Consider the following 27,631-nt stretch of genomic DNA (forward strand, 5'->3'; position numbering starts at 1 on the left):
CCTCCTTTGGTCACTCCTTATGCTTCCAAATTGGCAGATGGCCGCCAATGTAGAGAAGAGTTTTTCTGCGCGTCCCTGGAGACTGACTGCCCTGGTCTGAGGGGTCCTCTTTCGTAGCTGCTCTGTGTGTGTGTTCTTCTGCTGGTCGCTTTTCTTTTCTTTTTTCTTTTTTTTTATTTACTCTTTGCCAGGTTCGTGGCAAACACTGCATGTCCTCAGGGGAAGGAGAAGGCAATAAACCTGAGCAAACGTGTGCGGCAAACAGACGTGTGCCGGCACTGCGCTCACTGTCCAAGCGGCCTCGGGTGCCTTCCGTGAGCCTGGGGTTCCTAACCCGCGAAATGGGGAGTGTAGCCTCTACCTCACAATGCCGGGGTGTCGTTGGGAGGGGTAAAGGGCATAGCATGAGTCCACTGCTTAGAGAGTGGCTGGCAAGTAGCGTGTGGAGTGACAATTAGCTGTTGCTAGGTGAAGAATAAATAAACGTGCACATGCACCGCCCCCAGCACCCTGGGTGGACTAGCCGCACCCAGCACCGGCCTGGGCTGACTGAGTCAGTGCGCATGCGGTTCCTCCGCGGGTCAGAGCAGAGCAGCAGAGCACAGGGCTCCATTATGGGGGTTTTACAGTTGGAGCACGGGTGCTTGGGCCCATCCCCTCCGTGGCCTGGGCTCCCAGCCCCATATCCAGCTTTTAAAATTCCACTAGGTCTTCAGCGAGATCTGCCCCAGACCTGACGGGAGGGGCCCTGATCACTGGCACTGAACTGAGCCCAGGTATTCCTGCCCCCCCTCACCCCCCCCTCCCGCCAGCTCACGGCAGGTTGCAAAACAGGTAGCTGGGCGGCTGTGTGGGCGTCCCCACCCTCCTCTGCGCCAGCTACTCCTCTTTCCCATCCACCTTCAGAACCAGAACAGCCCAGAGGCCAGAGGCGAGCCCTAGGCTGCCCTGAGCTCCCCGCCCCCTGCTGCCGGTCTGTCCTTACCTCTGGAGCAAACAGTGTGCTCCTTCAGGTAGCTCAGCCACCCAGGGCTTCCCATTTTCTGGCAAAGGCTCTTAAGAGTGCAAAAAACCATTGTAAACCCTCTCTCTCTATCTATTCCAATAAACATAAGAATGCTTAAGTGGTGTTTAATAAAAGGCACCTTCTACAGCAGGAGTTACTTAGGAAATTCTAATGAACCCCTAGCCTGACAGAATCTGGATTTGCAGATTTATAGAAATATCCTACATTGATTTAAAAAAAAACTTTTTTTCCATTGATGGGGGGAGGCAAAGCATCAATTCATTGTTTCATTTAGTTCCATTTAGTTGTGCGCTCATTGGTTGCTTCCCATATGTGCCCTGACTGGGATCGAACTGGTGACCTGGGTATACCAGGATGATGTCCTATTGATTTTGTTTTCTTTTACAGAGGTTTTGTTTTGTTTTTTATAATTTAAAAGTCCCTACATGTTAGCAATTAAAATAATTAAATGGTGCATGATGAGACAAAATGATAGGGAATGTCCTTTGCACTAACTTCTCCCTGCTGGTAACTAAGTTTATTCTACACCTTTCTGGAACTGAATATTTATATATAAACACACACATATGAGCACATTTCTAGTTATTTCTTACTCAAGATATATATATATATATGAATATGTATATATATATATATAACATATAATATTTGTGATGTAATATGTGTTTCTTGTGTGCCAACACCATTCTAATTGCTATTCATTTGTTAAATCCTTTGACCCATATGCCAACTGTATGAATGAGTGCTAATATTTTTCTCATTTGTCAAACAAGGGTGCTATGATCTGGATTAATCACTTCCTATCAAGGTCACAGTGAGTAAGTGGTGGTGCTGAGATTGGAGCCTGCGCACTATGCCCCGAGCACCGTCCTGCCTGCAACACTTCAATGTACAGCTTTGACATTCCTACATATACATACATATGTACATTCCTACATGTACATATATATAAGTGGATATTTTTCTTGTCAACACACATAAAACTGATTTTTGGGAGGAGGGAGAATTTAGAAAATATTGTTATTTTTAAGTTAAGTTCTAAATACCATTTATTTCACTTGTGGAGAGTGCATTGCTCTTGGTTAAAATAGTCTCTCATGTCAGCGCCTGTTTCCAGTCTGTGCCTGGGCTGTACCGAGCCTCTCCTGGGCGCCAACCCCTCTTCCTGCATGGTGCCAGGGTATTTTAGTAGCTACATAATATTCCACTAAATGAATACCCTGTAACTTTGTTTAATCTATTGAGAAATGGAGTGTTTCCAGTTGCAAGATGAATCTTGTATGTCTTTATACAGGAGTTGCTGGGTGAAAAAACAAGTTATAACTTTAATGTATATTATTTTGCTCTCAGAAGATTTAAAAAATTTACATGCTCCTCTCCCTATTCGCCCATCAGATGGGTGTAGAAAGTGGCCCCTTCCTCGCTAGGAGGGAGCTGCTGGCCCTTTTATCAGCCATGTTACATTAGTTTTCTGCAAAGGATGTGCATTCTTTTGGTCCATTGGGTTGTTTGAAAATGTATTTGTAAGAACACTTGGTATATTAAGAAAAGTTAGTTTTAGTTACAATATGCTCCTGTTTTTCTCTCAGGTCATTATCTGATTTTTATGATATTGATGTGCTTAATTTTTAAAATATGGTTAACTTCGCAGTCTTTTCTTCTATGGTTTCTAGGAGAACCCGGCTCTCCACCATGCCCCGCCCTTGCAGGGTCTCCAATTCCCGAACCCCTCCCAGAACCGTAGGGCGGAGCCGGGATTTGCTGGACCCGCCCTGGGGTGATGTGTCCTGAGCCGGTCCTTCGATATCCGGCCCCTTCCAATCTCAGAGCGGGGCGGGGTCGACCTGAGGGCCGGGGCCAATCATGAACCGGGAGTGTGGCTGGGGGCGTGGCGCTGCGCTCCGCCCAAACCTAGGCTTTCGGAGTCAAAGGGGCATTCATTCCCCCCCTATCCCGCATCCCTGGGCGCTATGGACCCCGCGCTGGCCGCGCAGGTGGGCGAGGCAGTGGCCGACAAGGTGCTGCAGTATCGGCAAGACGGGTCAGGCTGGAAGATTTGCCGGGAAGGCGTGAGTGCGGAGCTAGGCGGGAGGGGTCGTAGGGCCTTTGCTCACTGGGACCAGGTGGTTGAGTCCCCGGGCGCCTCCTCTGCCTGCTGCATCGGGCACTTCAGTCTCAGCGCTGGATGGAGGAGATTGGGGGCAAGGGGAGGGAGGGGATTTCCTTAAATATATATATATATATTTGGTTGTTGTGCTTACAACTGGAGGTAAGTATCTGCCCCTTTCCTAGATTAACTTGTCCAAGGTCACCTGATGTGTCGTGCTGGGACAGGCACTGTCCGTCACAGTGTAAGCCCCTCCCTTTGTGGTCCCAAAAGGGTGGCATGAGGACAGTTTTGCTTCCTTGACAGTTCTGGTTTTTAACAAATGGACGTCAACAGCTCAAGGGAATAAAATGGTGGCTTTTAAAGGTAGTTTGTAAACCACCCAGAGCTGTGGGGGTCAGCTAGCTAAGAACACGCTCCGCCATGTGTCGGATGGGTCACCCTGGAGAATATATCTCCTGAGGCTTTGCGTTCCCTTCAGTAAGGTGTCTCCCAGAGCCTTTCTGGCTCTGAAGTTCTCCGATTCTTTGCCTTTTGACAGAACGGAGTGACAATTTCCTGGAGGCCATCTGTGGAGTTTCCAGGGAACCTGTAAGTGTTTGTCTGGTTCAAAGCCTGTCAGATGGCTATGCCCTCCTGGTGGGTCTGCGGCTTTCCCTCCTGAAAGATTCTGATCAACCCCTCACCCTACAATCAACTCACCAGTTCTCAACAAGAAAAGCTCTGTTTATAAATCATTCCAAGCAAACTTAATGTTTTTTTGTGAAAGGTTGTTATTCATTTCTGCAGGTCTGGGGTTGAGGGGGGGCAGGGCTGGTCAGCATCAGCCCCTTCTCTGCAAGGCTGTCCTGCAGAGCGATGATGGCGTCTGATCCTTGCTCCTAGTCCCAGCATACACAAAGTTGGAGGGAGGATACCCTGGGGATCAGAGTCGTCTGTGTGCCACAGGTACCGGGGAGAAGGCGTTGTGAACGGTCCGCCAGAGGTCGTGTGGGCCTTTGTGAAGCCACTTGCTGGGAGCCTCCGAGACAAGTGGGATGAGAACGTGTCCAGTTTTGAAATTATCCAGAGCTTCAGTGATGTAAGTCTAGCACTGTTAGCCCCAGGCAGAAACCTGACCCATCCCCTCTGGAGGGGGGTTGTGACAGCTTTTGGCAAGGGGGTACCCTGAGAACCCCTGTGCCCAGGCAGCACAATCTGCACTGGTCCCGGCCTGGGCGTGGGCACAGGTAGGAAACAGTGTGACTCAGAGAAGAGGGACAAGAGCCCTAAGAGCCGAGGGAGCACGGCAGCGACTGACAGAGGAAAGCAGGTGGCCGTGGGCTCTGAGGAAGTGGAAGCAGGGCCTGGATTTGACCCATCAGCTCTAGTCTGAAGTGCTCTTGATGGGGCCGTGATAATATTGAGGGTCTGGGCCACAGGGTCAGGATTCTCAGCCAGCTTCAGGGCTCTGCCAGGGAGCAGCTTCTGGATGACAGTTTCCCCAGTGGTGACATGCAGCATGTAGGCTAGTGACGCTGGTTGGAAGCTTCTGGAAATGTTCTATATCATCGTTCAGCAGTAGACGCAAGCCCCATGTAGACAGAGAGCACTTGAAAGGTGCCTCCTTTGAGGAAAAGATTTGTTAGTTTTATTTCATTTCTGTCACTGTAAATAGCCACATGGAACCAGTGGGCACCTGTCAACCTTGGGATCCTCTGTAGGTTTCAGAACCCGCCTCACTTTGATTGTAGAAGTTAAGAAGGGGGAAAAAAGTCATAGCTAAAACTGAACAAGTCACCTTGGAGAAATGTTTGTCAACCACCTGATCGGACGATGTCTTCACTTCGACATCTGTGGACTTGGCGCCCTCTTGGATACTGACACGGATGGTGTTGTGAAACCTTAAGCAGTCACTTTTGATTGGTTGGTCAGTCAGTAGCACCTGGCATTCCTAATTGTTGACCAACATCACATTTCACTCCCGGTTCATTCACTGGAGTGAATGTCAAGGGTTCCCGAGGGTGGGGCACAGCCCGGGAACAGCAGGTGAGGTGAGGTCCTGCACAGTCCAGGCCGACAGGGAATCACACATAGGAAGGCCACCCCATTTCGGTTCTTTCTTGATCTCTGACAACTTGACAAGGAGAGTCTCAGATGCGGCCAACGTGTCTGACGTATGTGAGCCTTGCTAACCGCCTCCATCACAAAACAGCTGCCCCAGACTCAGAACCAGAATTAGAATCTGTTTCTTCTCTGTATGTTTGCAATTGCTTTTAATTTATGCAAAGTAATCCCCCCCCCATTTCTAATAGTTAAATAGCTTTCCTTTAAAGTAAACTAATCCCCCTGGCCAGTTGGCTCAGTGGTAGAGCGTCGGCCTGGCGTGCAGGAGTCCCGGGTTTGATTCCCGGCCAGGGAACACAGGAGAAGCGCCCATCTGCTTCTCCACCCCTCCCCCTCTCCTTCCTCTCTGTCTCTCTCTTCCCCTCCCACAGCCAAGGCTCCATTGGAGCAAAGTTGGCCCGGGTGCTGAGGATGGCTCCGTGGCCTCTGCCTCAGGCACTAGAGTTGCTCTGGTTGCGACAGTGCAAGGCCCCAGATGGGCAGAGCATCGCCCCCTGGTGGGCGTGCCGGGTGGATCCCGGTCGGGCGCATGCAGGAGTCTGTCTGACTGCCTCCCCGTTTCCAACTTCAGAAAAATACAAAAAAAAAATAAAAGAAAATAATCCAAGTTTTAAAAAGTGAGCACATTTGGATAAAAACCTTAGATGAGTTAACAAGGACAGGGGCTTACAGAAATAGCAAAGCATCATAACAACAGATATGAACATGCTGTCAGATGCCTGCTGTTGAGGAAATGTGGAATGATGCTCTTTAAACATAATACAAGTGTAATAACAAAAAGTACCACGTGTAGAATGTTCTTGAAGGTACAGTGGCAGCCTGTTCTTTAGCATGTTCAGACTGGTGGGACCTGAGAGAGAAGGCCTAGAAATTGGAATTAGGTTACCCGAGCTGCCACAATCTTGATTAAAATAAGCACTGTCACTTAGTGAGTCCCTTTTCAAGGTGCTGTGAGAGCTGTCTGCTCTCCACCTGTCAGTCATGCCCCCTTCACCCACTCCTGTCTGGGCCCCGCTGACCTGGGCCCAGAGGCCCCACAGTTGCCCTCATGGCTCCTGAGTAACCAGTAGCTTGCTGAGCCTGTGCACTGCAGAGAGCTTGCCCGTGCGAGTCCCTCCTCTGTGCCCAGTTCTCACCTCCTCGGCCAACTTGCCGGCAGATTTCTGAGAAGTAACACACCATCGCCACACCTGCTTGACAGCTAACATTTAGTTGGCATCTAAAATTTTCACCATAAATTCCCAAGCACATCATTTTTAACACGTAACATATCTGGCGGTTTGGAAACAAAACAGAACATCCTTCTTTTTGACATACCTAAATAACATGAAGATTTTTTTACCAGCATCCATTTAACAGTTCAGAAACAAGTTTTCCTTGGTCAGGAATGCTATATATATATTTTTGCCTGAACTCAAAATTCTGTGCCATGTAGCCTACCCAATTTTATCCTCGTACATTTATTCTTGAAAACCATCACCCTGCATTACAAATATGTATGTAAATTGAAACGAAAAATTTTAAATACATGTTTCCTGTAACTGTAAGACTCTAGGCATTGAAAAAAAAATCCACATTGAGATATGATTGTAATGTATTAAAACAACATTACCAACGTTGACGTGGCTGGACGCCCCTCGGCTTTGACAGACGCTGTGCGTGACCAGGACCGCCACCCCCTCAGCCGTCATGAATCTCATTTCCCCCAGAGACTTTGTGGACTTGGTGCTGGTCAAGACATACAAGGATGGGACCATCAGCTCCAACGGTGAGTGGCAGCCGGAGCTCTGGGCCTTCCCTTCTCTGCGCGCCTCACACACCTTGTGCGGTTGGGGGTTCTGTGTCGTGGCTGTCGGAGGCGGGACAGTTCACATACCCGCCTGTTTACTATTGAGTCACAGGGCTGGTCAGCTCCCCCGTTTGTTCTTGCTGAGGCTCACGATTGTGCCCACACTGGGCGTTACAGTGTGGCTACGCAGAACCTGGGGGCGCAGCGATTCCCTGAGCCTGGCTGGGGTGGCTTCAGGGAGCGGAGGGCAGAGGCCCCGCCCCTGTTCGTCCCATGCCGCCCCCTCCGAAAGCCGCAGGCCCCGCCTCTCCTGATCACACCTCCTCCTCCTTCTCTTCCTCCTCCCGCTCCTCTTTCTCCTCTCGCCCCCCCTCCTCCGCCCCTTCCTCCTCCCCCTCCCCCTCTCCCTCCACCCCTGCCCCCATCCCCCCCTTCGCCTTCCTCCTCGCCCTCGTCGCCCTCCTCCTCATCCTCTTCTTCCTCATCCTCCTCCTCATCCTCGTACCCCTAAGTGTCGCATTCTGAAATGTTCTTTTCTCTGCTGTTCTTGCTGGGCTGGGGAAGTGGAGTGTGTGTGTGTGCCGGGACAGTGCGGTGGGGGCAGCGGGGGCTCAGGGCCAGGTAGCAGGGTCCCTTGCTGGCTCCCTAGTGTGGCCCTCTGGGGGCCAGAAGGCATGTCAGCAGCCCTGTCTGACTTTGCGGCTCTCCGGCCCTTTGCTCTGACTTCTAGCTGCCAACCTGGAGCATCCCTCGTACCCTCCGCAGCCGGGTTACGTGAGGGGACGGAACCATCCCTGTGGCTGCTTCTGCGAACCTGTGCTGGGGTAAGGACGGCCTCCTGGACGGAGTGACAGGCCAAGAGCCGGATTGTGTTCAGTGGGCACAGGCAGTACGCCGCCCCGCAGCTCTGCAGGGCCGGATTGTGTTCAGTGGGCACAGGCAGTACGCCGCCCCGCAGCTCTGCAGGGCCGGATTGTGTTCAGTGGGCACAGGCAGTACGCCGCCCCGCAGCTCTGCAGGGCCGGATTGTGTTCAGTGGGCACAGGCAGTACGCCGCCCCGCAGCTCTGCAGGGCCGGATTGTGTTCAGTGGGCACAGGCAGTACACCGCCCCGCAGCTCTGCAGAGCCGGATTGTGTTCAGTGGGCACAGGCAGTACGCCGCCCCGCAGCTCTGCAGGGCCGGATTGTGTTCAAGTGGGCACAGGCAGTACGCCGCCCCGCAGCTCTGCAGGGCCGGATTGTGTTCAGTGGGCACAGGCAGTACGCCGCCCCGCAGCTCTGCAGGGCCGGATTGTGTTCAGTGGGCACAGGCAGTACGCCGCCCCGCAGCTCTGCAGGGCCGGATTGTGTTCAGTGGGCACAGGCAGTACACCGCCCCGCAGCTCTGCAGGGCCGGATTGTGTTCAGTGGGCACAGGCAGTACGCCGCCCCGCAGCTCTGCAGGGCCGGATTGTGTTCAGTGGGCACAGGCAGTACGCCGCCCCGCAGCTCTGCAGGGCCGGATTGTGTTCAGTGGGCACAGGCAGTACGCCGCCTCGCAGCTCTGCAGGGCCGGATGTTACAGAGCGTGGCCGCCGCTGTCCGAGGAGTGTGAAGCGAGAGGGTCAGCACGTGGGAGAGACCATGGGAAGCGTTATTGTCTTTGATGTGGGGGATCCTCCCTCTCGTGCCAGCAAGCTGGGCGGAGCCATGCTCCCACTTAGCAGATGAGGCAGCTGAGGCTGAGGGAGGTTGAGGGATTGTGCGGGGGTCACGGGGTGGGGGGTAGTCTTTTCCTTGTGCGCTCTGAGCTCCGCCCAGCAGCCTGGTGAATGTCTGAGAGGTTTGTGGTCCACACCCCACACCTCGCAGTGCTCGTCTCCCTCCCCGTGGATGCCGTGAAGGTGCTCAGGCCAGAGTCCGGCTCTGAGCACTCCGTGCATCAGTTCAGGGATGGTTCTGTCTCCTTGTTCTCACGGGTCATGGCCAGGTTTTTACAGTTTTCTGTGTAATAACCTGAAGGTCACCGGTTTATCCCAGGAACCACCCAGGTTGACACTGAAATTTTGTACTGTTCCTGGCAGAGAGACGGGCAAGTCCAAAGTCCCTAAGGTGGGACAGGTGTGGGGCGTTTAGGGAGCAGCAGGGAGGCTGCGGGATCACACTGGGCCACTGTGAGGCAGGTAACTGGTCAAGGAGGTAGCAGAGGCCGCAGCCGTCAGGTCTGTGGGCCCTGTGTGGATGGTAAAGAGGCCACTGGAGAGTTTTGAGCAGATGAGTGTGGGGTTCAGGGTCAATGCTGTGTGAGGTCAGAGAGCAGGGGATGGACAGGGAGGGAGGCGGCCTCTGGTTGGGATGGGCTGAGCCCGGAGGGATGCACGGAGAGGGGTGTGTGCTGGTCTTGGCGAGAGTCTGCAGCAGGGACAGCAGTGTCACCCTGTGGCCCAACCCTTGCTCGGGGCCCAGCGGGTGATCCAGGTGTTGCACACGCACAATCTCACTGAGCCTTAGAATGGACAGTACTGTAGTGGGTGCCGTGACCTAGGCTAGCCTTCTCTGCACAGAATTTGGGACACTGTACCACCTCCCCAACCCCCCCCCCCCCGCCCGGCAAACAGGACCCTCGGCCTGACCGTGTGTACTGCCCACAGAGCGCCCAGTGCTCCCCCAGGGGACAGCACAGTCACGGAGCAAAATGTCTCCAGTCCAAAGAGGGACACTGCTGAGAGAGATGAAGGGTGAGTCCGTCCAGGGCAGAGAGGCAGTGGGCGGAGTCGGCGGGCAGGGGAAGGAGCCTGTATGACACTGAGGCTCTGCGCAGAGCTCAGCATGAGGTGAGCAGAGGAGAAAGGACACTGCCCAGATCAGCAGGCACCACCTGTGTGGTTCCCCTGCTGGCCTCCTGGCCTTGGGAGGGAGAGAGGGTTCTAAAGGGTCTCCACACCAAGCCCCTGAGCTACATGATGTCAGCAAACATCTGATGCACAAGTAAAATGCTACCTGGAGTTCTGGGGACAGCTCCACTGAAGTAGAATGCCAGATGCGCTCCATGGAACTTGTACCTTAGTTGTTCTGGCCATCGGGAGGGTGTGACAGGGAGGACCCCTTGTCCCTACCAGGTGGTGTCCTATCTCCTCCCACGTGTGCCCCTCCCCAAATCAGTCTGGCTGGTGGTTTCACCGTCCTCTCTGCCCTGAGTGAGAATGTTACTTTTGTAGCCCAGGAAGGTCAATGGAGTCGCTAAGTCGATGACAGGGCCCTGCCCCTTGACTGCAGCCCAGGCGCCTGCTGGGTGCCAGGCTCCTGCCTCCCTCTGGGCTCTGGCACTCCTCACCAGAGTCCCTGAAATGAGCCCAAGGGATCTGTATCCTCTAAGTCAGCAGTTTCCACATTTTGTTGTTGAGCAGACTCTACCCATTTGTATGTTCTTGCCTCCCTCATCGAATGTGAATTGACCGTATAGGCATTAGGTTGATTTCTGGGCACTCTATTCTGTTACATAAACAGACCTATATGTCTGTTTTTATGCTAGTACCATGCTGTTTTGGTTACTAAGGCCTCGTAGTATTGCTTGATTTCAGGTGGCATGATTCCTCCAACTTTGTTCTTCTTTCTCAAGACTGTTGTGGCTATTCAGGTCTTTTGTGGTTCCATATTCATTTTTGGAATATTTGTTCTAGTGTTGTGAAACATGCCATTGGTATCTAGATAGGAATTGCATTGAGTCTATAGGTAACTTTGGGTAGTAAGGACATTTTAATGTTGCTAATTCTTCTTATCCTTGAATGTAGTATATATGCCTCCACTTATTTGTATCTTCTTTGATTTCTTTCTTCAGTATCCTATAATTTCCAAGTATAGGTCTTTTACCCCTTTAACTAAATTTATTACTAGGGCCTGACTGGTGGTGGTTCTTGGAACGGGCGTGTCTATCCACATCAGTCCATCAGCCTGGGACGCTGAGGTCCCAGGTTCAAAACCTCGAAGTTGCTGGCTTTAGCACAGGCTCACCAGCTGAGTTGCGGGGTCACTGGCTTGAGCATGGGATCATAGACGGTCCCATGGTTGCTGGCATGAGCCCCAAGGTCACTGGCTTGAGCCCATAGGTCACTGGCTTGAACAAGGGGTCACTGGCTTGGCTTGATCCTCCCCACCCCCCTGTGAAGGCATATATGAGAAGCAATCATTGAACAACTAAAGTACTGCAACTACAAATTGATGCTTCTTGTCTCTCTCCCTTCCTGTGTCTCTAAAAAAACCACTATATATATATATATACACACACACACACACACACACACACACACCGTATTTTTCACTCCATAAGACGCAGCTTTTTTCCTTCAAAAGTGGAGAGGGGAAAATGCCCGTGTATCTTATGGAGCAAAAAATACAGTATTTTATTAAATATTTTAACACACCATTTGGTTCAGAATATTTTTTTTCTTATTTTCCTCTTTAAAACCCTAGGTGTGTCTTATGATCAGGTGCATCTTTTGGAGTGAAAAATACGGTGTGTGTGTGTGTGTGTGTGTGTGTGTGTATTACTAGGTTATTTTATTCTTTTTGGTAGAGTTATAAATGTGACTATTTTCATTTTTGTTTTATTTTTTTAATTTTATTTTTAGAAGGAGAGGGTGAGAGAAAGAGAGAGAGAGAGACACCAATTTGTCATTCCACTTATTTTTGCTGTCATTGGTTAATACTTGTATATGTCCTGACCTGGGATCAAACCTGCAACTTCAGCATGTCGAGCTGATGCTCTAACCAACTGAGCTTCCCGGCTAGGGCCTGTGATTGTTTTCCTAATTTCTCTTTGACACTTTGTTAGTGGTATAAAAATATTATACTGTTAAATATTTTTCAGGCTTTAAGGGGTTTTTGTTCATGTAGATTATATGTATCAATATGCACTACATTTGAAATTTAAAATGGGAAATTTAAAAAGATACTTTTAAATAACAAATTCATTACATATCGACAAATATTTTTATGAAAAATAACTCTATTTAAAAAAAAAATGACAGGAGTGGCATTATTTTGTATTTTGCCGCACTCCTGAACGTCAGGCCTCAGAGCTCCTGTCTGCTTGTCCATTCGGAGTGTTGTGACAGCCTGTGTGCGGCCTCTGCAGACACACTCACTGTACACTTGTGAGAGAATGAGAGTGGAAAAGGCGAACTACATCTTAGTGTTGCTATGGGAATTGTCTTGACCATGCAGACCCCCTTGAAAGGGTGTCCGGAGCCCCCAGGACTTCCCAGACCTCGTTCCCCCAAAGGCGCCCCCTCACAGAGTGCATTCGCCTCATCTGGTGCCAGGAATCAGCGACCTTCCTGGGCCGGAGGGTGGGCTGCTCGCTGCTTGCTGACCACGGAGTCTGCCACCAGCGCCATCGCACCCTGCCCGCGCCAATCCCGGGGGCCCTGGGCAGGACGTCACCGTCCCGGCCTTCTCTCTGGCCTGGCCTCGGTCCCTCCACCGACGTGTAACCCAGCTGTGCTGTCACCTCACAGGGAGCCCAACAAGACCAGGGTGGTCACCTTCTTCCAGACGGACCTGAGCGGCCTCCTCCCGCAGAGCGTGGTGGACGCCTTCTTCCCCCGCAGCATGGCCGGCTTCTACGCCAACCTTCAGAAGGCGCTGAGGTTAGTGCTGCGCCCCGTGCTGCTGTGGCCGCGCCACCTGTTGTGTGTGCACCTGTCCACGCTGGGCGCCACCCGTCCTTCGGGCTTCCTGCTCCTCCGCTGGGCGCTGCCTGTCCTTCGGGCTTCCTGCTCCTCCGCTGGGCGCCGCCTGTCCTTCGGGCTTCCTGCTCCGCTGCTGGGCGCCGCCTGTCCTTCGGGCTTCCTGCTCCTCCGCTGGGCGCCGCCTGTCCTTCGGGCTTCCTGCTCCTCCGCTGGGCGCCGCCTGTCCTTCGGGCTTCCTGCTCCTCCGCTGGGCGCTGCCTGTCCTTCGGGCTTCCTGCTCCGCTGCTGGGCGCCGCCTGTCCTTCGGGCTTCCTGCTCCTCCGCTGGGCGCTGCCTGTCCTTCGGGCTTCCTGCTCCGCCGCTGGGCGCCGCCTGGCCTGGGTGTTGCTCTGCAACCACAGCTGCTCTGCACGTGTTGTGTGTGAGGGATGGTCCTTTCCAAACAGCCTGTAACCCTCCCCTCCTCTTCCACCTGCCAGGCGCACGCCCGCTCCCACAGAGGGCCCACAGGACGCGGTGCCGTTCCAGTAACGAGGCCCGCGGGCGCCCAGCTCTGGCAGTCTGCAGGGACACTCGCCCCTGGCACCCAGCCGCCGTGTTGAGGAAGCCCAGGCCACAGGGAGAGGACCTGCGAGTGTTAGTGCCACTCTGAGTGAACGCGTGGCCCCAGCCAGTGCCCGGCGGGCAGGACTGAGCGGCCCTCCAAGCCCTGTCGTACTGCAAATCCCTGGCAGAGCCGGGTGGCTGCATGGTGTGCACCACTGCCCGGTTATGAGGCACGGAAGGTCCACAAAGCAGGACATGGGTTTCATGTCAGGTCGCAATACATCACTTTATTTTCAGCACCACAGTGTTTGCGTTGAGCTCTGTACACAGTCCCTGTGTCAGCCACCCCGCGTGACTGCCTCCCCTCTGGGGCAGCGCTCTGGCTGGTCTGTCCCAGACGGTCCGGACCTGGGCAGCAGCCCTGGGTGGGGGTGAGCAGTGCCCCTGAGAATTCGTGTGCTGCTGCTGGCTCTGGCGTCTGTGCTCTGCCTAAGGGTTTCCAGCAGCTGTGGTCCCCTGGGGCTGCAGGCCTTTCCTCCTGATGACAACCGTGACCGGCCCGTCAGGCAGTGCCTTGATGACATTCCACGCTTCAAACCGCGTGAGGCCCTGCACGGCCGTGCCGGCCAAGTGTAAGAGTTCGTCTCCCGGCTGGACCGTCTCAGTCTGTCCCGAGGCTGCCCCTGCGATGAGGGAGAAGGTAGTGTATTCACGTGACAGGAACCAGGAAAGGTAGCTCCTACCCGTCACTGGGGAGAAAAAGAGCCGGACGCACAGTGTACCTTTGAAAATCCGGTTAACGGTGAGAGGCTTGTCCCCGTGCAGGGAGCCCTTCCCTCCTTCCAGGCTGAAGCCCAGCCCCGCGGACGTCTTCTCCAGCACCACCGAGTGGATGGTGGCCTCTGCTGCAGAGGGAGAGATGGGGATGGTTAGGGATGCTTTTCTCCTCGGGCCCGGGTACCCTCAGCGTCCACGGACCCGGCGTGTGCTGCCTGCCGACCTTGTGCATGTCCATGCACAGATGTGTGTCTCGAGCAACATGTAAGGCCAGCCACAAAAGACCGAGCAGCCCCACCAGGACCAGCTCCGCAGGGACCAAGGTGGTGCGCTCCCTGGGGCTTCCACCACATGGGGAGAACCTACTAGATTCTACAGAGACGTCACTGGCCGCTGAGGCTGAGGCTGCAGAGTCTGTGGAGGAGTTCAGGTTGGGCGTGGCCTCCAGCGCCGGCTTCCGCGTGACGATCACAGCTTGCCTGGGGTCCCGAGCTTGGCGGAGGATGGCCAGTGCATCGCTGTGGGTGACCCCTTTGAGGGATTTGCCGTTGATGGAAAGAACCTCGTTGCCTTTCTGAATAGTCCCTTCCTGGGAGGCCAGCCCATTGGGGAACACTCGATGGACCTGAGGCAACAGCAGGAAGTCAGACCGAGTCTCGCTGGAGCATCCGAGCCAGTTAGCCCAGTGCAGAGGGTGTGGGGGCAGAGACGAGGAACCAACTGAGTCCTGAACGTGGGCAGCGTCGCCACCCCTCCACTCAGAGCAGAGACCCCTGACGACAGTAGACAGAGTGCCCCAAATCCTTCCCAACAGTGTCTTAGGCTCTGTACTGTGACCCCAGATAGCATTCAGTTAAAGTCCTTGTCATACCTGCTCGACCTCAGCACTGCCCAGAAAGTGCCCCCTCCAGCATGGCCCCCAGCCGGCCATCAGGGAAGCTTCACCACCATCCAGGTCAACATCCCCACTCCCTGTTCTCCAAGGGGGCCAAACCCAGGAAGCACCACCTTTGGAGGACCTGCCTTCCCAAGGCCCTTTCCGTGCCGGTGTGCCATGACACATGTCACGGCAGGTCCTCAGGCCTGGCTGCACAGCCCTCTGTGAGGCCCCATGGTCACAGTCACCCCGTCTATGTGTTCAGTGTGCACAGCTCACAAGAAGTTCTGATTTAACAGGTCTCGAGTGAGGCCAACACACCTGTGACTTCTCTTTGAGCTCCACATGGGACTCAGATTTCCTGGGTCTGTTACTGTCGTGTACGATGTACAGACACCTTTTTATGTGCAGGGCCATGATGAGGGTGGATATGGGGTCGCCTAAGTTTCTTGAAGAGCGTGGCTCCTGCGCTGAGCGCCCGCCCTGGCAGGCGGCCCACCGCCTAGGATCTGTTGTGGGCCACTCACCGTGATCACCTTGTTCTCCAGGTCCGCGCCCCCCGCCAGGCTGAAGCCGAGGCCGGCCCCCTCCTCCTTGTGCAAGATGGTGACGTGGATACTGTCTAGTTGCTGCAGGAGGAAATAAACACAGTAAAAAGCATTTCTGTGCAGCAGCGCGTACAGTGTACAGTGCGAACGTCTCAGGCTCAGCCCCTCTGTGCTCTCGATCACAGCACCTCCTCACACCTGGGTTAGTGCCTGTTGAGTGAGCGGGGACTGTACTTTCTGGAGTCATGGGATGCTTAGAAGAAACATTGTGTGTAAAGCCACGAGAAGATGTCTCTTCCTCCCCCCAGCCCCACCCACACGTGCGTGATCAGGAGTGGGTGGCACTCAGGTGTGGTGGATCCCACCAGGACTCCTGCCTGGGGTGCCCCTGCGAAGCCTGGACAGTCCCTGTGCTCCGGGTCGCATGTGCACATGGGGCCGGGCCAGATCACGTAACTGCGCAGGAAAGGCACGAGGACGCGGCGTGACGGGGGCTGGAGCCCGGGGCGCACAGCAGCTCGAGGGGCCGGGGCCGCCACGGTGTTCCTGCTCAGAAAAGGGAGCCAGAGCCTCAGGTTCCGATTCAGGTTCATAACGCTGAGAGTATAACGATGTGTTAAAGACACCATGTAGTAGACCAAATAAAACACCTCGGCTGGTCCAGGTGGCTCTGGGCCCCCAGTTTGCACCTTGGTGCTGGGGGATAACCTGTCCCAGATACAACTTGCTCTGACACCAGCAGGGCACCTGTCGTGCTCCTAGCTCCGGAACCCTCTGGTTTGAAGTCCCCAGGGCCTCCCTGCCCCAGCCGTACCCCAGCACTGGCCCAAACCTCCTAACCTTTACCCAGGAGGCAGCTTCCTTGCCCTGTGAGAGGCCCTTGTCAAGCTGGAAGCAAATGCCGCCTAGGGGTGCCCTGGCAGGACAGGCCTGTCTTCACACAACTCTCTGCCTGTTGTTTCTGCTGAAGAAAGCCCTGGGGACCGTGGAGGTGGCACCGCCCAGGGAGCCTGGTGGTCCCGGTGCGCCTAGGCCCTGACCTGGGAGTGCAGCTCTTTGACGGCTGCTGCTCTGCCTCCCGCCCGGTCAGGGGGTCCCAGCAGAGAGCCTGTGCAGACCGGGAGGCCCAGGAGGCGCAAGGGCCTGCCGCCTGTGCTGTCTGAGCTCGGCCTGGCGCTGCCCGGCCACTTCCTCTCCACACACCTGTGGGCCGTGCTCAGAAAGTGTATAGGAAGTGAGACTTTCAGAATGAGGAGCGGGGCCCTGGCAAGCCCTGGGGCCTGTCACCTCTCGGGGTGCAGGGGAAGCCCCCGGGTAGAGCTCAGACAAAGCAGCAGCTCCCTGGAGACACAGGCGGGCAGGCAGTGTGGGACAGGAAATAGCATCGCCTGGAAAAACCCCCTAAGCTCTGAGCCTCTCCTCTTCTCATTGATCAAGTTGAAAAGATGCAATAAGCTAGTGATTGAAAGCTTTTCACAAGCCACAAAGCTCCTTCCCCATGGAAGGTCCCCCGAGGTCCCACTGTGGCCGAGTGACACTGTCCCCTCCACCCCGGGCTGGACCTACCCTGGGCTGGTGTCACCCTGGGAACTGCCTTCTGCAGCCTCACGGAGCCCGGGGTCCTCGCGCTGCCTCCCTGTGGCCCGAGGAAATGACTGCACTCTGACCCCGGCCCTCGTCTGTTTTACTAAAGAAACCCACCTTTAACGTCGCTTCATCCAGAACCTTCACCTCCTCAATGAGCGTCTTGAGTTCCTCCGAGCTCAGCAGAGAGATGACCGACTGGCCGGACGCGGGGGCACACTCATCGGCCTCCGCAGGCTCAGTGCGGCCCTCTGTGAATTCCCTCAGCTCTGAGAGGCTGTCCGGGGAGAAGAGCACAAGGTATGAGTCGTGACGTGAGCAAGGGCAGTGTCTCTGCGTAGGGAGGCCGGGAGCGGTGCCCTGCACTCAGGCCTGTCCTATCACTCGTTGCCCCAAATCTGTGAACAGTGGCACCCCTCCCGACAGCACCAGGGACGTCGGGGCTCAGGCAGGGCCGATGACTTGTCTGTGTCCCATGGCTGTGAAAGATCGACCTTGGGGCCGACTGCAGAGCCCTCAGCAGCCCCCACTGGAGTGCCGCTGATAGTCTGCACAGTTCTGTCCCAGTGCCAGGTCACAGCCTCGCCCCCGGCTGGTGGCTGAGGCTGATGCCCGTCACACACCCATCCCCTCTGCCCTCTTTGCCCTGCTGCTGGCACCTGTAACTACAAAGGGTGCCCACTCAGCCAGCTGTGGGCCTCCTTTTCTGTTGAGCTCATTTTGATATCTAGCAATTTTTTTGCAGCTTCACTTCATATTTTGTGTGAAACTACGGTTTAGTAATAGGCGCCCACTCCCTTTGACTGACAGAACTGGACTGGGACGCGGGTCCCACAGCACGTCCAACAGGAGAGCCGCTGGTCAGCCAGGAAGAGCCCGGTGCTGGTGTGCTGCGTCCAGATCAGGCCCCTGGACTGCTCCTGGCGTCCCTGCCAGGACTGTCCTGTCCCGCCCAGGCCACTGGCGGAGCCTGGTGGAACCTGATGGGGGCGGGGTCGCAAACCCCCCGGCAGGAGGGTCAGTGACGAGAGAGAGAGAGAGAGAGAGAGAGAGAGAGAGAGAGAGAGAGAGAGAGGGGCAAAGTACTCCGAGCAGAGACAAGGACAGGCCGCCGGTGGCCGGAGCCCCGGCTCCGTGGGGCAGGTGTCGCCACCTACTAATTTGAATGGGAGAGGAACCGGGGCCAGTCCAGAGCCTGCTGTGGTCAGTGAGTCACTGTCAGAGTTGGGGCTGGGACCCAGGCTTCTAGGTCCCTGTCCAGGGGAACGAACCCTGTGCGGAGAAGGGAGGAGGGGCAGCAGGAATTTCCAGAGGCCTTCCTGAGCAACAGTGGGCCGTGACAAGTGTGCCTTCGTGAGGGGACAGCCCCGTGCCTCACCTCCCGCCCCTCCTGGACCAGGTTGGGAGGAGGCCTCCTCAGCCCGAAGGCTGAGCTGTCCCTCAGAGATGAGAGGAGGTGGCGGGACCCCCTCTGCAGAGGCGCGCAGACCCTTACTTGAGAGAGAAGCCCGTGTCGGCACTGTTGGCAGCCAGGTCCTGGCCGGACGAGAGCACCGTAGACGCCCCCTCCTTGGGGCTGCAGGGGGCCTGGCCGCTGGAGGGTGAGGAGGGAAGCAGGCACAGCAGGGACCTCATGACAGCGGAGGACACCTGGCTGCTGATGGCGTAGAGCTTGCCCGCCCTGTCGTCCGGCGGCTGCACCTCGCAGGACTGGGTCCTGGTCAGCGGGAAGCTGCGTGCCCGCTGGCTCGGCATCTTGACCACCGCACCGTGGGACTCCGCGGGCTGCGTGAACAGCGGCCTCGGGAGAGGGTCGGGGGTAAGGGCTTTCTCACTGGGCAGCCGCCCCCGGGGAGGGGTCCCTGGCACACCCAGGTCACTGGCCCCCGTGGCCGAGTGGGAACCGGGGCACAGCTGCTCTTGCTGTGGCCGTGGCTGCTTAGTGGTGGGGGGAGCCCCTCGCCCCAAAAAGCCAGGCACCTGTCCTCCTTCTTGCCTCCCGGGAGGCTTTGCTGCCTCCCCCGAGGAGCTGGGGGGCTGGAGACTCAGTCTGTGGGCTCCTTTGTCAGGCAGCTGCGAGGAGCCGAAGGTCTCAAAGGAGCTGATTCTCTGCCTGATGGAGCTGGAGGCCCGGGCGTGTGGGCCCAGGTGCTCCCTGGGGGCAGGCGTGGGCTTCGTGGAGGAGGCTGCGGGCAGGTGCCTGGAGTCTGGACCACGATGCCTCAAACCTTTCAAGCTTTGGCGAAACCAGGCTGGTTTGGGGGCCACGGGGGGTCCCTTCTTCACGACGCTGACGACGTCCGCCGACTTGTAAGCTTTGACGGCGCCGCCGTTGGTGTCCGCCTTTGGGAGGGTCCCGTCGGGGTGGCCCTGAGTCCCGTCTTCAACCAGACTAACAGTGGGCTGGAGGGGAGTGTGGCCATGGCTCTCGCTCATGATGGGGCTGAACAGGCTTTTGATGCAGTCGGAAATTCTCACCCACGGGTCTTCGGCCGGGCCGTCGAGGCTGCAGTCCACTCGAGCCTGCCTCTTCAGCACCGGGTGTTTGACCGGAGAGGCTTCCGTCTCTAGGGAGCAGAAACAAGGCCAGAGGTTCGCATTACGTCTGACTGAGCGTTTTCAGCCTAAGGTTTGTTTTCAAAGCTGAAGGATTCCGGAGGAGGGTGGTAGCAGAAGCGGGGGGCCCGTGGCTGGGTGAGGAACTATCGAGGCACCATGACCTGCAAGAAATGCAGCAGGCAGGATGGCGGGACCACAGTGGATGTCAATGTCACAGCGCCCTGCAGTTTTAGAGCTCAGAACATGTGGTCCTCCGTGCGGCTCGTTAGAATCGACGGAGCCAACATTCAGAAGTGTAAGGGGCTGTCTTTGAGCCTGGACACAGGCAGGGTGAGACCCCCCCGTGTGGTCACGGTCGTGTTCATCCTCTCCCCTCTCCTGTGTTGTATCTCTCCCTCTCACCCGCCCCCCCCCCCCGTTACTAAAGGCCCAACCCCGTTACTGAAGGTCCCCTGGTGTCAGCAGGACCAGGTGTTCCTGTCTCACGCGTGCAGGCGGTGAAGGAACACTGTCCCTGCTCTCTGATCCGCCTTCTCAGACGCGGGGACGCCGACAGGCCCAGCCGCCCGCAGCGGCGAGGTGGGTGTGTCTGTGCCTCTTCCTGAGGGCCGTCCTCCTGTCCACTCCTGCCTTCCTGCCCTCACAGCCCAGCCTCTCCCACGAGACGGGAGGCTCCCACCCCACCCAGCACCCTCAGCCCTGCGGCCTCGGCGTGACGGGGCTCCGAGTGTCCGTCAGCCGTCCTGTGAGGCAGAGCACGGGTCAGGCGAGGCCACGTCTGACCTTCACCCAGGGCTCTGTGCGGAAGGCCCTTCTGGAAGAGCCGAACAGTCCTACCTGGGCTGCCTCTCCTCCTCGCGGGCTCGGCCTCGGCGGGGGACGCTGTCTGCAGGCCGACTGCGGGTCCTGGGCAGCAGGCAGTGGCATGGGGGACTCTCACTGGTGTGACTTCCTGCGGTGGCAGCAGCTCTCTGGCTTCCTGTGGTGTAAACAGGAAGCGAGACTGTGTCAAAACGGTAGCCTCCGGCTGTGAGAAGAGAAGGCAGGTTCTTTGCCTGGGACTGGCGGCTGTGAGGAGGGCTTTGTGAGAAAGCCCGCCAGCTGGCCTGTGAGCGGGTCCCTCCTGCGGCCTGTGTCACTGACGCCGCGTGCCTGTGTTCGAGTCACTTCCTCTCACCTACGCAGGACTAGAAATAAGGTCATTGGTTATGTTGGGGTGGGGTGTTTTGTTTGTTTTTTACAGAAAACAAAGGCTACTATTTTTTAAATTAAAAAAAATGCCATATTTTAATACAGGATCACCAGGTGTGAGAATGCATTCCAAATTGGTCTTAAAAACAGACATCACAAATACAGAGATGACAGCTGGTCAATGACACCTTTGTGGAGCCTGCAACCAGGCTAATTCCTAACCAGGAAATAAGCTCACAACTCCCATGCACAGATATGCACAGGTTGTGTATGCAACGACCAGAAGATGTGTTGTAAGGGAAGGGAAGGATGAACACATCCGTATGTGCACGTGTAATCGTTAGAAACATCAAGTCTTGCTATCTGCGAAGGGTGACGGGCAGTGTGATTCGTGCCCTGATTGAATTCAGGTCTGTATTCTTCATTTACTGCTAAATCCTCCTTTAGATGTTGGTTTCACAAAAACTTTTGTGTAATTAAAATGATATTCTTGGCCCGGGCCAGGTGGTTCAGTGGATAGAGCGTTTTAGCATGCCAAGTTATGGGTTTGATCCCCAGTCAAGGTACATAGGAGAAGTCACCAATGAGTGTACAACTAAATAGAAAAAACTAAGGAAAACGAGTTGATGCTTCTCTCTCTCTCTCTCTCTCCCCACCTTCCCCCATTCTATCCCTCTTCCTCTCTCTCAAATTAAAAAAAAAAAAAAATAGAGAAAAACACAAGGTTCTTGAAATCCAAAAGGTAGCCCATTTCTTTCCCTCTCATAAACTATACCCTGGCTTCATTCTTCATGCTTCATATCTGTGTTTCCTGCAGTTCCTCCTTAGGGCCCGCTGCAGACAGCAGCCCACAGGCACTCTCAGCAGGACAAGTGCTTTGATTTATGGATTATAGAACAGGCTCTTCTAGAGGGAGATAAAGCACCACCAAGCCTTGAGTTTTAACCTGTTGTGACAGTACTCGGGCAAATCACTTTAATCTCTTTGGTCACAGTGTGGGTTTATGGCTAAGCGGAGTGGGGCATCTAACCCCAGTCTGAGTCTTAGCTATTATGTAGTTGGAGTCTCTAACGTTATTTTCATGAGTTGTTTATTTCAGGTGTAGCTTTTAATTTTATTACTGAAAATCCTTTAATATATTTGATGCCAGATTCTATGAATTTGGGTTAATCGTATAACCATGATTCCTGACACAAAATTCTGTCTCGGCAAACAGGAAGGCGTCTTCGGCTTTCCTAGGTGCCACGGAGAGCTGTTGGAGCAGTGATGGCAACCAGCTGGTAGGGCTCGGGGTTGGCATACAATGCTTTTGTAGTTTCAATCGCTAGATTATCGAATTTGATAACTGGAGTAGAATCCTGTGAGGAAAAGCATCTGTGTTGGTGCTGGGCTTCCGATGAGAAGGGCAGGTGTGGCAAAGGGTGACACTTTGGATAGACCACCCATCTTCTGGGTGTCTTGTTCACTGGCTGGACCACGAATAATGGAGCCAGGACATAGTAACATGGCTTTCAAACACGCATGTGTACAGATGTGGAGGAACGCTCGTCATGCCTGGTTAATACCCATGGTTACTACGGCTATACCTAATTAGCTTGAGGTAGAAAAGGTTACAATTTTTTTTTAACATCATTTTGGGCAAGAGCACAGATTGCCGTAAATGGCGTGTTGATGGCGGCTCTGTAGAGTATTACTGTTTGGATACGCTCGCTCACTTTGAGGGGGTCTGCCGTGACCCTGGTGCCTGGGTGGGGCTGAGACAGGGTGGGGCCTCCTCAGGGGAGGTCCTGAGCGGGTGTGCCCGCTGCAGCCAGGAGACCAGCGCTTGGAAGACCCGTGCTGTCAGGTTGAGAAGAAAGCTCTGTTGAAGATCTTCCCCAGCCTCTAGATGTGGTTATTTAAGATCTCTTGGAGAGCCACCAGCATGGCTGCTCCTTCTCGCCCAATGAATGACTGAAAAAGAATGTTAGCAGTGACGAAGATTATTACTGGAATGAGAAATGTAAGGAGGTGTGTGAAAGTTGGTTGATGTTAGCACCCGAGTATATGTAACACATTGGGAAGGCTGGGAGTCGGTCATGCTATTGTGAATAGTAGGGAGAAGCCATCTCACCAGAAGGGCGACTTTCAACCTTTCTCACCTCAGGGTACGTGTAAACTAATTACTAAAATTCTGCAGCACACCAAAAAAAAAAACCAAACACATATATTTTTTGCCAATCTGACCAAAAAAATAGGTATAATTTTGACTCATTCACATTGGATAAGTATTGTCATTTTTTATTTGACAATCTAAGGAGAAAGAGATCAGTGCCCTTGACTAAATAGTCAGGTATTGCAGGTTTTAAAAATTTCCTGCAGCGCACGGGTTGAAAGTTGCTGAGCTGGAGTCCTAGTGCTATTTTTAGAGTTCGAATAGTTACCCAATGTCAGGTCTAGATTAATGTTTCCCGGCCCAGCTGGATGGGTGTTATCGTTGTTGGGGTCAGGCGCGTGACGAAGGCGTGTGCAACTCTAGTTTTCTCACACAGTTTGGGTGCATCTTCCTTTTGTACGTTTTAGAGGTGGTCGCTTTGATTGTTAGGATAAGTAGAGGAATTATTGAGAAGACAAATAGATTTATTACTTTGATTTGTAGTTTCAGAAATTGCAGGTCTTTAGACCAATGGATAATTCCTGTCCTTAAAATTAGGTTTCAAAAAGTCATGTTCTTGGTCCCATAGTATAACAGCACTCCGGGCTCTAAAAAAAAATGTCATGTTTTTATATATGGAGTAAGAATTTTTAGTCTGTATTACTAGATGAGCAATGTTTATGCCGTGCCCACGCTGACGGAGGGGTGGGCAGTCCGTGTGCCCCCTCGTGTGGAGGGCGGGCTGGAGCTGTCAGTGTGGTGTGTGCCTCCCCGTCATGGTGTTTGTCACTGGCCTGCAGTGGGAGGGCTGAGTGGTGACAGCAGTGTATTCTGTAGGAATGACAGAGATGTTAGACCGAGATGTAAGTACGGGTCACTTTCCAGTCAGATCAGCTGTGGTAGGTGAAGGCAGGTGGGTGGCAGCTCCTGGGAGTCACCTGCTGCTGTTAGTGAGCAGACTGTTTTCAGGCCGTGGCTGAGAAGAGTGTGGCCCCAAGCTCGCTCACAGTGTGGCTGTGCAGCTGCGGGGCCTCTGCTCCTGTGGGGCTCCCTGGGGTGGCCCGAGGTCTGGGTTGTGTGGGTGGCGGAGGGGACACCGTGGGTGGTTTTAAGTCTCTGGGGCAGGCAGACAGGCTGGTGTTCATGGTAGCTCACAGTTAGAGGGTGTACGCTGTCAGGTAGTTAGGGGTCTGCAGTAATTGTAGGGAAAGAAGCTACTAAAAAGGTAGTAATCAATACTGGTAATTCAAGGTTCATTACTTTCTAGGATTGTACCAACAATAATTGATAAGAAGTCAGTAGTACTGCTCAGTAGTAAAATAATAGCCTATTAATAAAGGGACATATAATAAAAAAGCCAACTATGTCTCTGAAATGACAGTCTCTGGCAGCAGGTTCAAATCTGAGGTGTGGATTGGTTTCCTATTGTTGACGCTGGTGGGCCTGAGAAATCAAGACTGCAGACGTCAAGGGTACCGGTTCCGGTTCTGGGACTGAGAGTGGCTCCTGTGGCACTGAGGGCCTGTGAGTGGTGGCTCTCTCTCCCCTGGGTCCTCATCTCTCTCCCTCACTGCATCCCTCTTGCCTGTCTCATCCCTGCCCTCTCTCTCCCTCCTGGGTCCCCATCTCTCTCCCCTCCTCTCTTCTCATCTCTCTCCCCCTCCTATCTTTTATCTCCCTCTCTCCTCTCTCTCTCCTCAGCTCTCTTTTCTCTTCTCCTTTATCCTGTGTGTTTCACTCCCCTCTTCTCTCTCCCTATTTTTATCCTGTTATCTCTCCCCCCACTCATCTCTCTCTCCTCTGTTATCTCTGTCTCTGTCTCCACTCTTACTGCTCTCTGCTCTCTCTTCTCCTCAGCCCTATCTGCCTCACTCTCTCCCTCCTCGCCTGTCACCCCCACCTTCGTCACTCTCTCCGCCTGTCTCTCTCCCTATCTCTCTCCCCCTTTCCTCATCTCCTTCTCCTCCTCACCTGATCCTCTCCCCTACTCTCCCTCCTCCTCCCCTCTTCTCCTGTCTCCTTCACCACCCCTCCTTTCTGGCTCCTGGAGAGAGAGCTAAGAGGAGACAAGACGGAGGGAATGGAGGGGAGAGAAGAAGCTGAGAGAGAGGAAAAGACAGAGGACACAGAGAGAGAGGAGGAGGAGAGACGGAGACAAGTGAGGAGGGGGCTGACAGAGGCAGCAGAGAGAGGGAGGGGGAAAGAGGAAGGAGAGCAGAAGCAGTCCTTGACTGAGGCAGACTTGGCTGCTGCTGGGCGGTGCACTGACTGTGCCGGAGACCACGCGCGGCGGAGGCCGCACACACCCCTGACCCCGTGAGTGCTCCCCATGACCACCCTCCCCGGGACACCAAATGGCAGCCTGTGCTGCGCACTTACTGACAGTGCCATCCCAACGCGTCTGCGTCCAGAGTGCGCCAGGGCGGTTTCCCCGCCCCTCCACGCGGTGCCGGGAGGTATACCTCCCCCACAAATAAGGAGGGGGATGCCCTCAGCGGTCTTCACTGACTCAGGCGCATGTGGCACGTGACCCTCCATCCTGGTGAGTTCAGGGAACAACCGCAGGAGAGCAGCCTGACCTGCACTGTATGTAACGCAGACGCAACCCAAGGGCACTCACTCACCAGGACGGGGACCTCAGCGCGCTCCTCTGGGCTCTTCTGTGGGTCACTGTCACTTTTGAAGTATTTCCTGGGTGGAGGCTTGGGTTTGGAGGACGTGGGCTTTCTGACGAAAATCTCAAAGGATTTCTTCAGTTTCAGTGGCTGGTGGTCCTCCTGCTCCTGGGGGAGGGGCGGGCTCTCCGGGAGGGGATCGGCTTCCTGCTGTAGGGACGCAGTGGGGCTGTCTGTGCTGTCCTCCAGGTCACAGGGCTGCTGCTCGGCGCCGTGGCTGGGGCTGCCCCCCGGCGACCCGGACATGTAGCTGCTGTCACTGCTGGAGCGGACCATCACCCGCTGCGCCCTGCGCTGCAGCGGCGCCGAGCTCTCCTCGCGCCCCTTCTCCGCGCCTGGCCTCCCGTGCCAGCTGCTCTCCAGCCTTTTGACACCTGCATCGAAGCACAGGGGACACTGCAGAGCGGCGCCTCGGGGCCAGCAGTGTCCGGACAGCACACTGCACCCCAGGCGGCCGGCTCCTGGTCAGGACGCACCCAGGACCTGAGTCGGCTCAGCAGTGAGCTCTGGGACTTCAGGTTGGATCCTCACCCGCTTTCTGTCTGCGTGGGAGGTGCCCTGAGACGCACAGGCCCAGCTTGACCATGAGGGGAGGCGCGGACCCTCATGACGTCCTCCAGGGGCCGCTCTGCCGGAGGGCAGCCCAGCAGCAGTGACTGACCCGGGGGGGGCCTGCAGGCCCAGCCACTTCGGCCAATAGGACACGCGGATGGGCAGTAATCCCCCACGGCTCCCGAGCCGGAGGAAGGGGTGTGTGGTATCTCATTCAGAGGGCTGTAAAATCTTGTGCCTCCCAGGAAAGAATAAAGTGAGCCACATCTGGCTAGTGAGATGCCAGTTTCCAAACCTTGTCCGTAGGCCAGGCTTGCCCATGATGACCATTCTTATGTATTCCTGGGGTGCGGGGTGAGGTAATGTCTATAAACTCAAAGCTAAGGAGACAAAGATATTCCAAAGAAAAGTTCCCAGTGTCCCTTACCTTCCAGACTCCACTGGTGCCGCTCCCTTCCGAACCTGAGGCTCTCCACAGCCTGGGCCACGGCGTCTTTCAGCTGCTGTTCAGAGACCTAGGAAATGGACATCATCTCAGATAAACCACGGTGACCCTTCCGGCAGGCTCCCATCCCTGTTCTGGCTCCCAAAATGGGCCCCTGGGTTACTTCCTTCCAGGCCATGCTGCAGACAGCTAACCCGTTCCACTTCCAGACGCAGCCTGGGCGTCAGCAGTTCCCGAGTCTCTGCTAGATCAAGTCCAGACTGACCATAAAAGGGTCACAAGGTGGCCCCTCCACTCTCCAGCCTTCTCTCCGCTGTGACAGAACTCTAGGCCAGTGTTTTTCAACCAATGATCCACTGGCCGGTCCGTGAAAGAGTTAACCACCCTGACGCTGTATGAAGACTATAGGCCCGATGGTCTTAGTCACTCCCACTTACGCTCAGGGTGATTTCTGCCTTAGCGGTCCCCAAAATCATTCTCCTATTTTCACCGGTCCTCGAGTGGTAAAGGTTGAGAACCACTGCTCTCGGGGAAGTCACCACTGCAGAGCCTACCCTGGGACTGACCCACCCTGGCAATGCTATCGTGACATCACCATCATCATCAGCCACCCGAGAGTGTGACTCTTGAAGCCAAACACACTTGCGTTCAAGTCCCACTTCACCCTGTGTCTAGTTGTGTACACTTAGACAAGTCACTTAATTGGAGTTAGCCGTCCATTCCTACCTCTGTAAAACAATAGAACCTACCTCCCATTGAGGGCAGGTGTTTTGTTTTCACGTGAACTGATACCAAAACTACAAGCAACAAAATAAAATATACATAAGCCAGACTAGGTCAGAATTAAATCTGTGTCAATCAACAATGTACACAAAAGAATGAAAAACAAAATCAAACAACCCAATTAAAAAATGGGCAAAGGACCGGAATAGACATTTCTCCCAACAAGATAAACAGATGGCCAATAAGCACAGGAAAATGTGCTCAGCGTAACCAGGCGTTAGGGAAGTGCACGGAGGCCATGATACCGCCCACACGCCCATT

At 54.7% G+C, this 27,631-nt stretch overlaps 2 protein-coding genes across 3 annotated transcripts in view; one reads left to right on the forward strand and one right to left on the reverse strand.

The window, feature by feature from the left end:
* Positions 1–2,925: 2,925 nt before the first annotated feature.
* Positions 2,926–13,544, forward strand: STARD5 (StAR related lipid transfer domain containing 5). 2 transcript variants are annotated; one of them, XM_066355654.1, is made up of 7 exons: positions 2,931–3,096; positions 3,676–3,725; positions 4,083–4,215; positions 6,891–7,008; positions 7,760–7,853; positions 12,526–12,657; positions 13,179–13,544. In XM_066355654.1, exons 1-7 carry the CDS (start codon positions 2,998–3,000, stop codon positions 13,228–13,230), a joined length of 678 nt encoding a protein of 225 aa, XP_066211751.1. In that variant the 5' UTR covers positions 2,931–2,997; the 3' UTR covers positions 13,231–13,544. The 2 variants fall into 2 exon arrangements, with proteins under 2 accessions (XP_066211752.1, XP_066211751.1); XM_066355655.1 differs by lacking the exon at positions 4,083–4,215 and having other exon boundaries at positions 2,926–3,094.
* Positions 13,545–13,601: 57 nt separating this feature from the next.
* IL16 (interleukin 16) overlaps positions 13,602–27,631 on the reverse strand; it is a 94,662-nt gene continuing 80,632 nt past the window's right edge. Inside the window, exons 11-19 of the mRNA XM_066355651.1 lie at positions 26,570–26,657; positions 25,540–25,964; positions 20,428–20,569; positions 18,527–19,598; positions 17,149–17,308; positions 15,427–15,528; positions 14,389–14,647; positions 14,028–14,150; positions 13,602–13,928 (exon numbers count right to left, since the gene is read on the reverse strand). Of these exons, the coding sequence (XP_066211748.1) occupies positions 13,735–13,928; positions 14,028–14,150; positions 14,389–14,647; positions 15,427–15,528; positions 17,149–17,308; positions 18,527–19,598; positions 20,428–20,569; positions 25,540–25,964; positions 26,570–26,657 (2,565 nt within the window). The 3' untranslated portion in view covers positions 13,602–13,734. The remainder of the gene's footprint in view (positions 13,929–14,027; positions 14,151–14,388; positions 14,648–15,426; positions 15,529–17,148; positions 17,309–18,526; positions 19,599–20,427; positions 20,570–25,539; positions 25,965–26,569; positions 26,658–27,631) is intronic.

The sequence above is a fragment of the Saccopteryx leptura genome, chromosome 13 (assembly GCF_036850995.1).
Source record: "Saccopteryx leptura isolate mSacLep1 chromosome 13, mSacLep1_pri_phased_curated, whole genome shotgun sequence".
In the NCBI taxonomy this organism is placed as follows: Eukaryota; Metazoa; Chordata; class Mammalia; order Chiroptera; family Emballonuridae; genus Saccopteryx; species Saccopteryx leptura.

Bases quoted from the DNA above. Each gene is read 5' to 3' on its own strand.
- STARD5 (XM_066355654.1), top strand. From the start codon at position 2,998: ATGGACCCCGCGCTGGCCGCGCAGGTGGGCGAGGCAGTGGCCGACAAG. The intron at 3,726-4,082 runs GTAAGTGTTTGT...TGTGTGCCACAG, and splicing joins GTGGAGTTTCCAGGGAACCT to GTACCGGGGAGAAGGCGTTG. The intron at 7,854-12,525 runs GTAAGGACGGCC...GTCACCTCACAG, and splicing joins TTCTGCGAACCTGTGCTGGG to GGAGCCCAACAAGACCAGGG.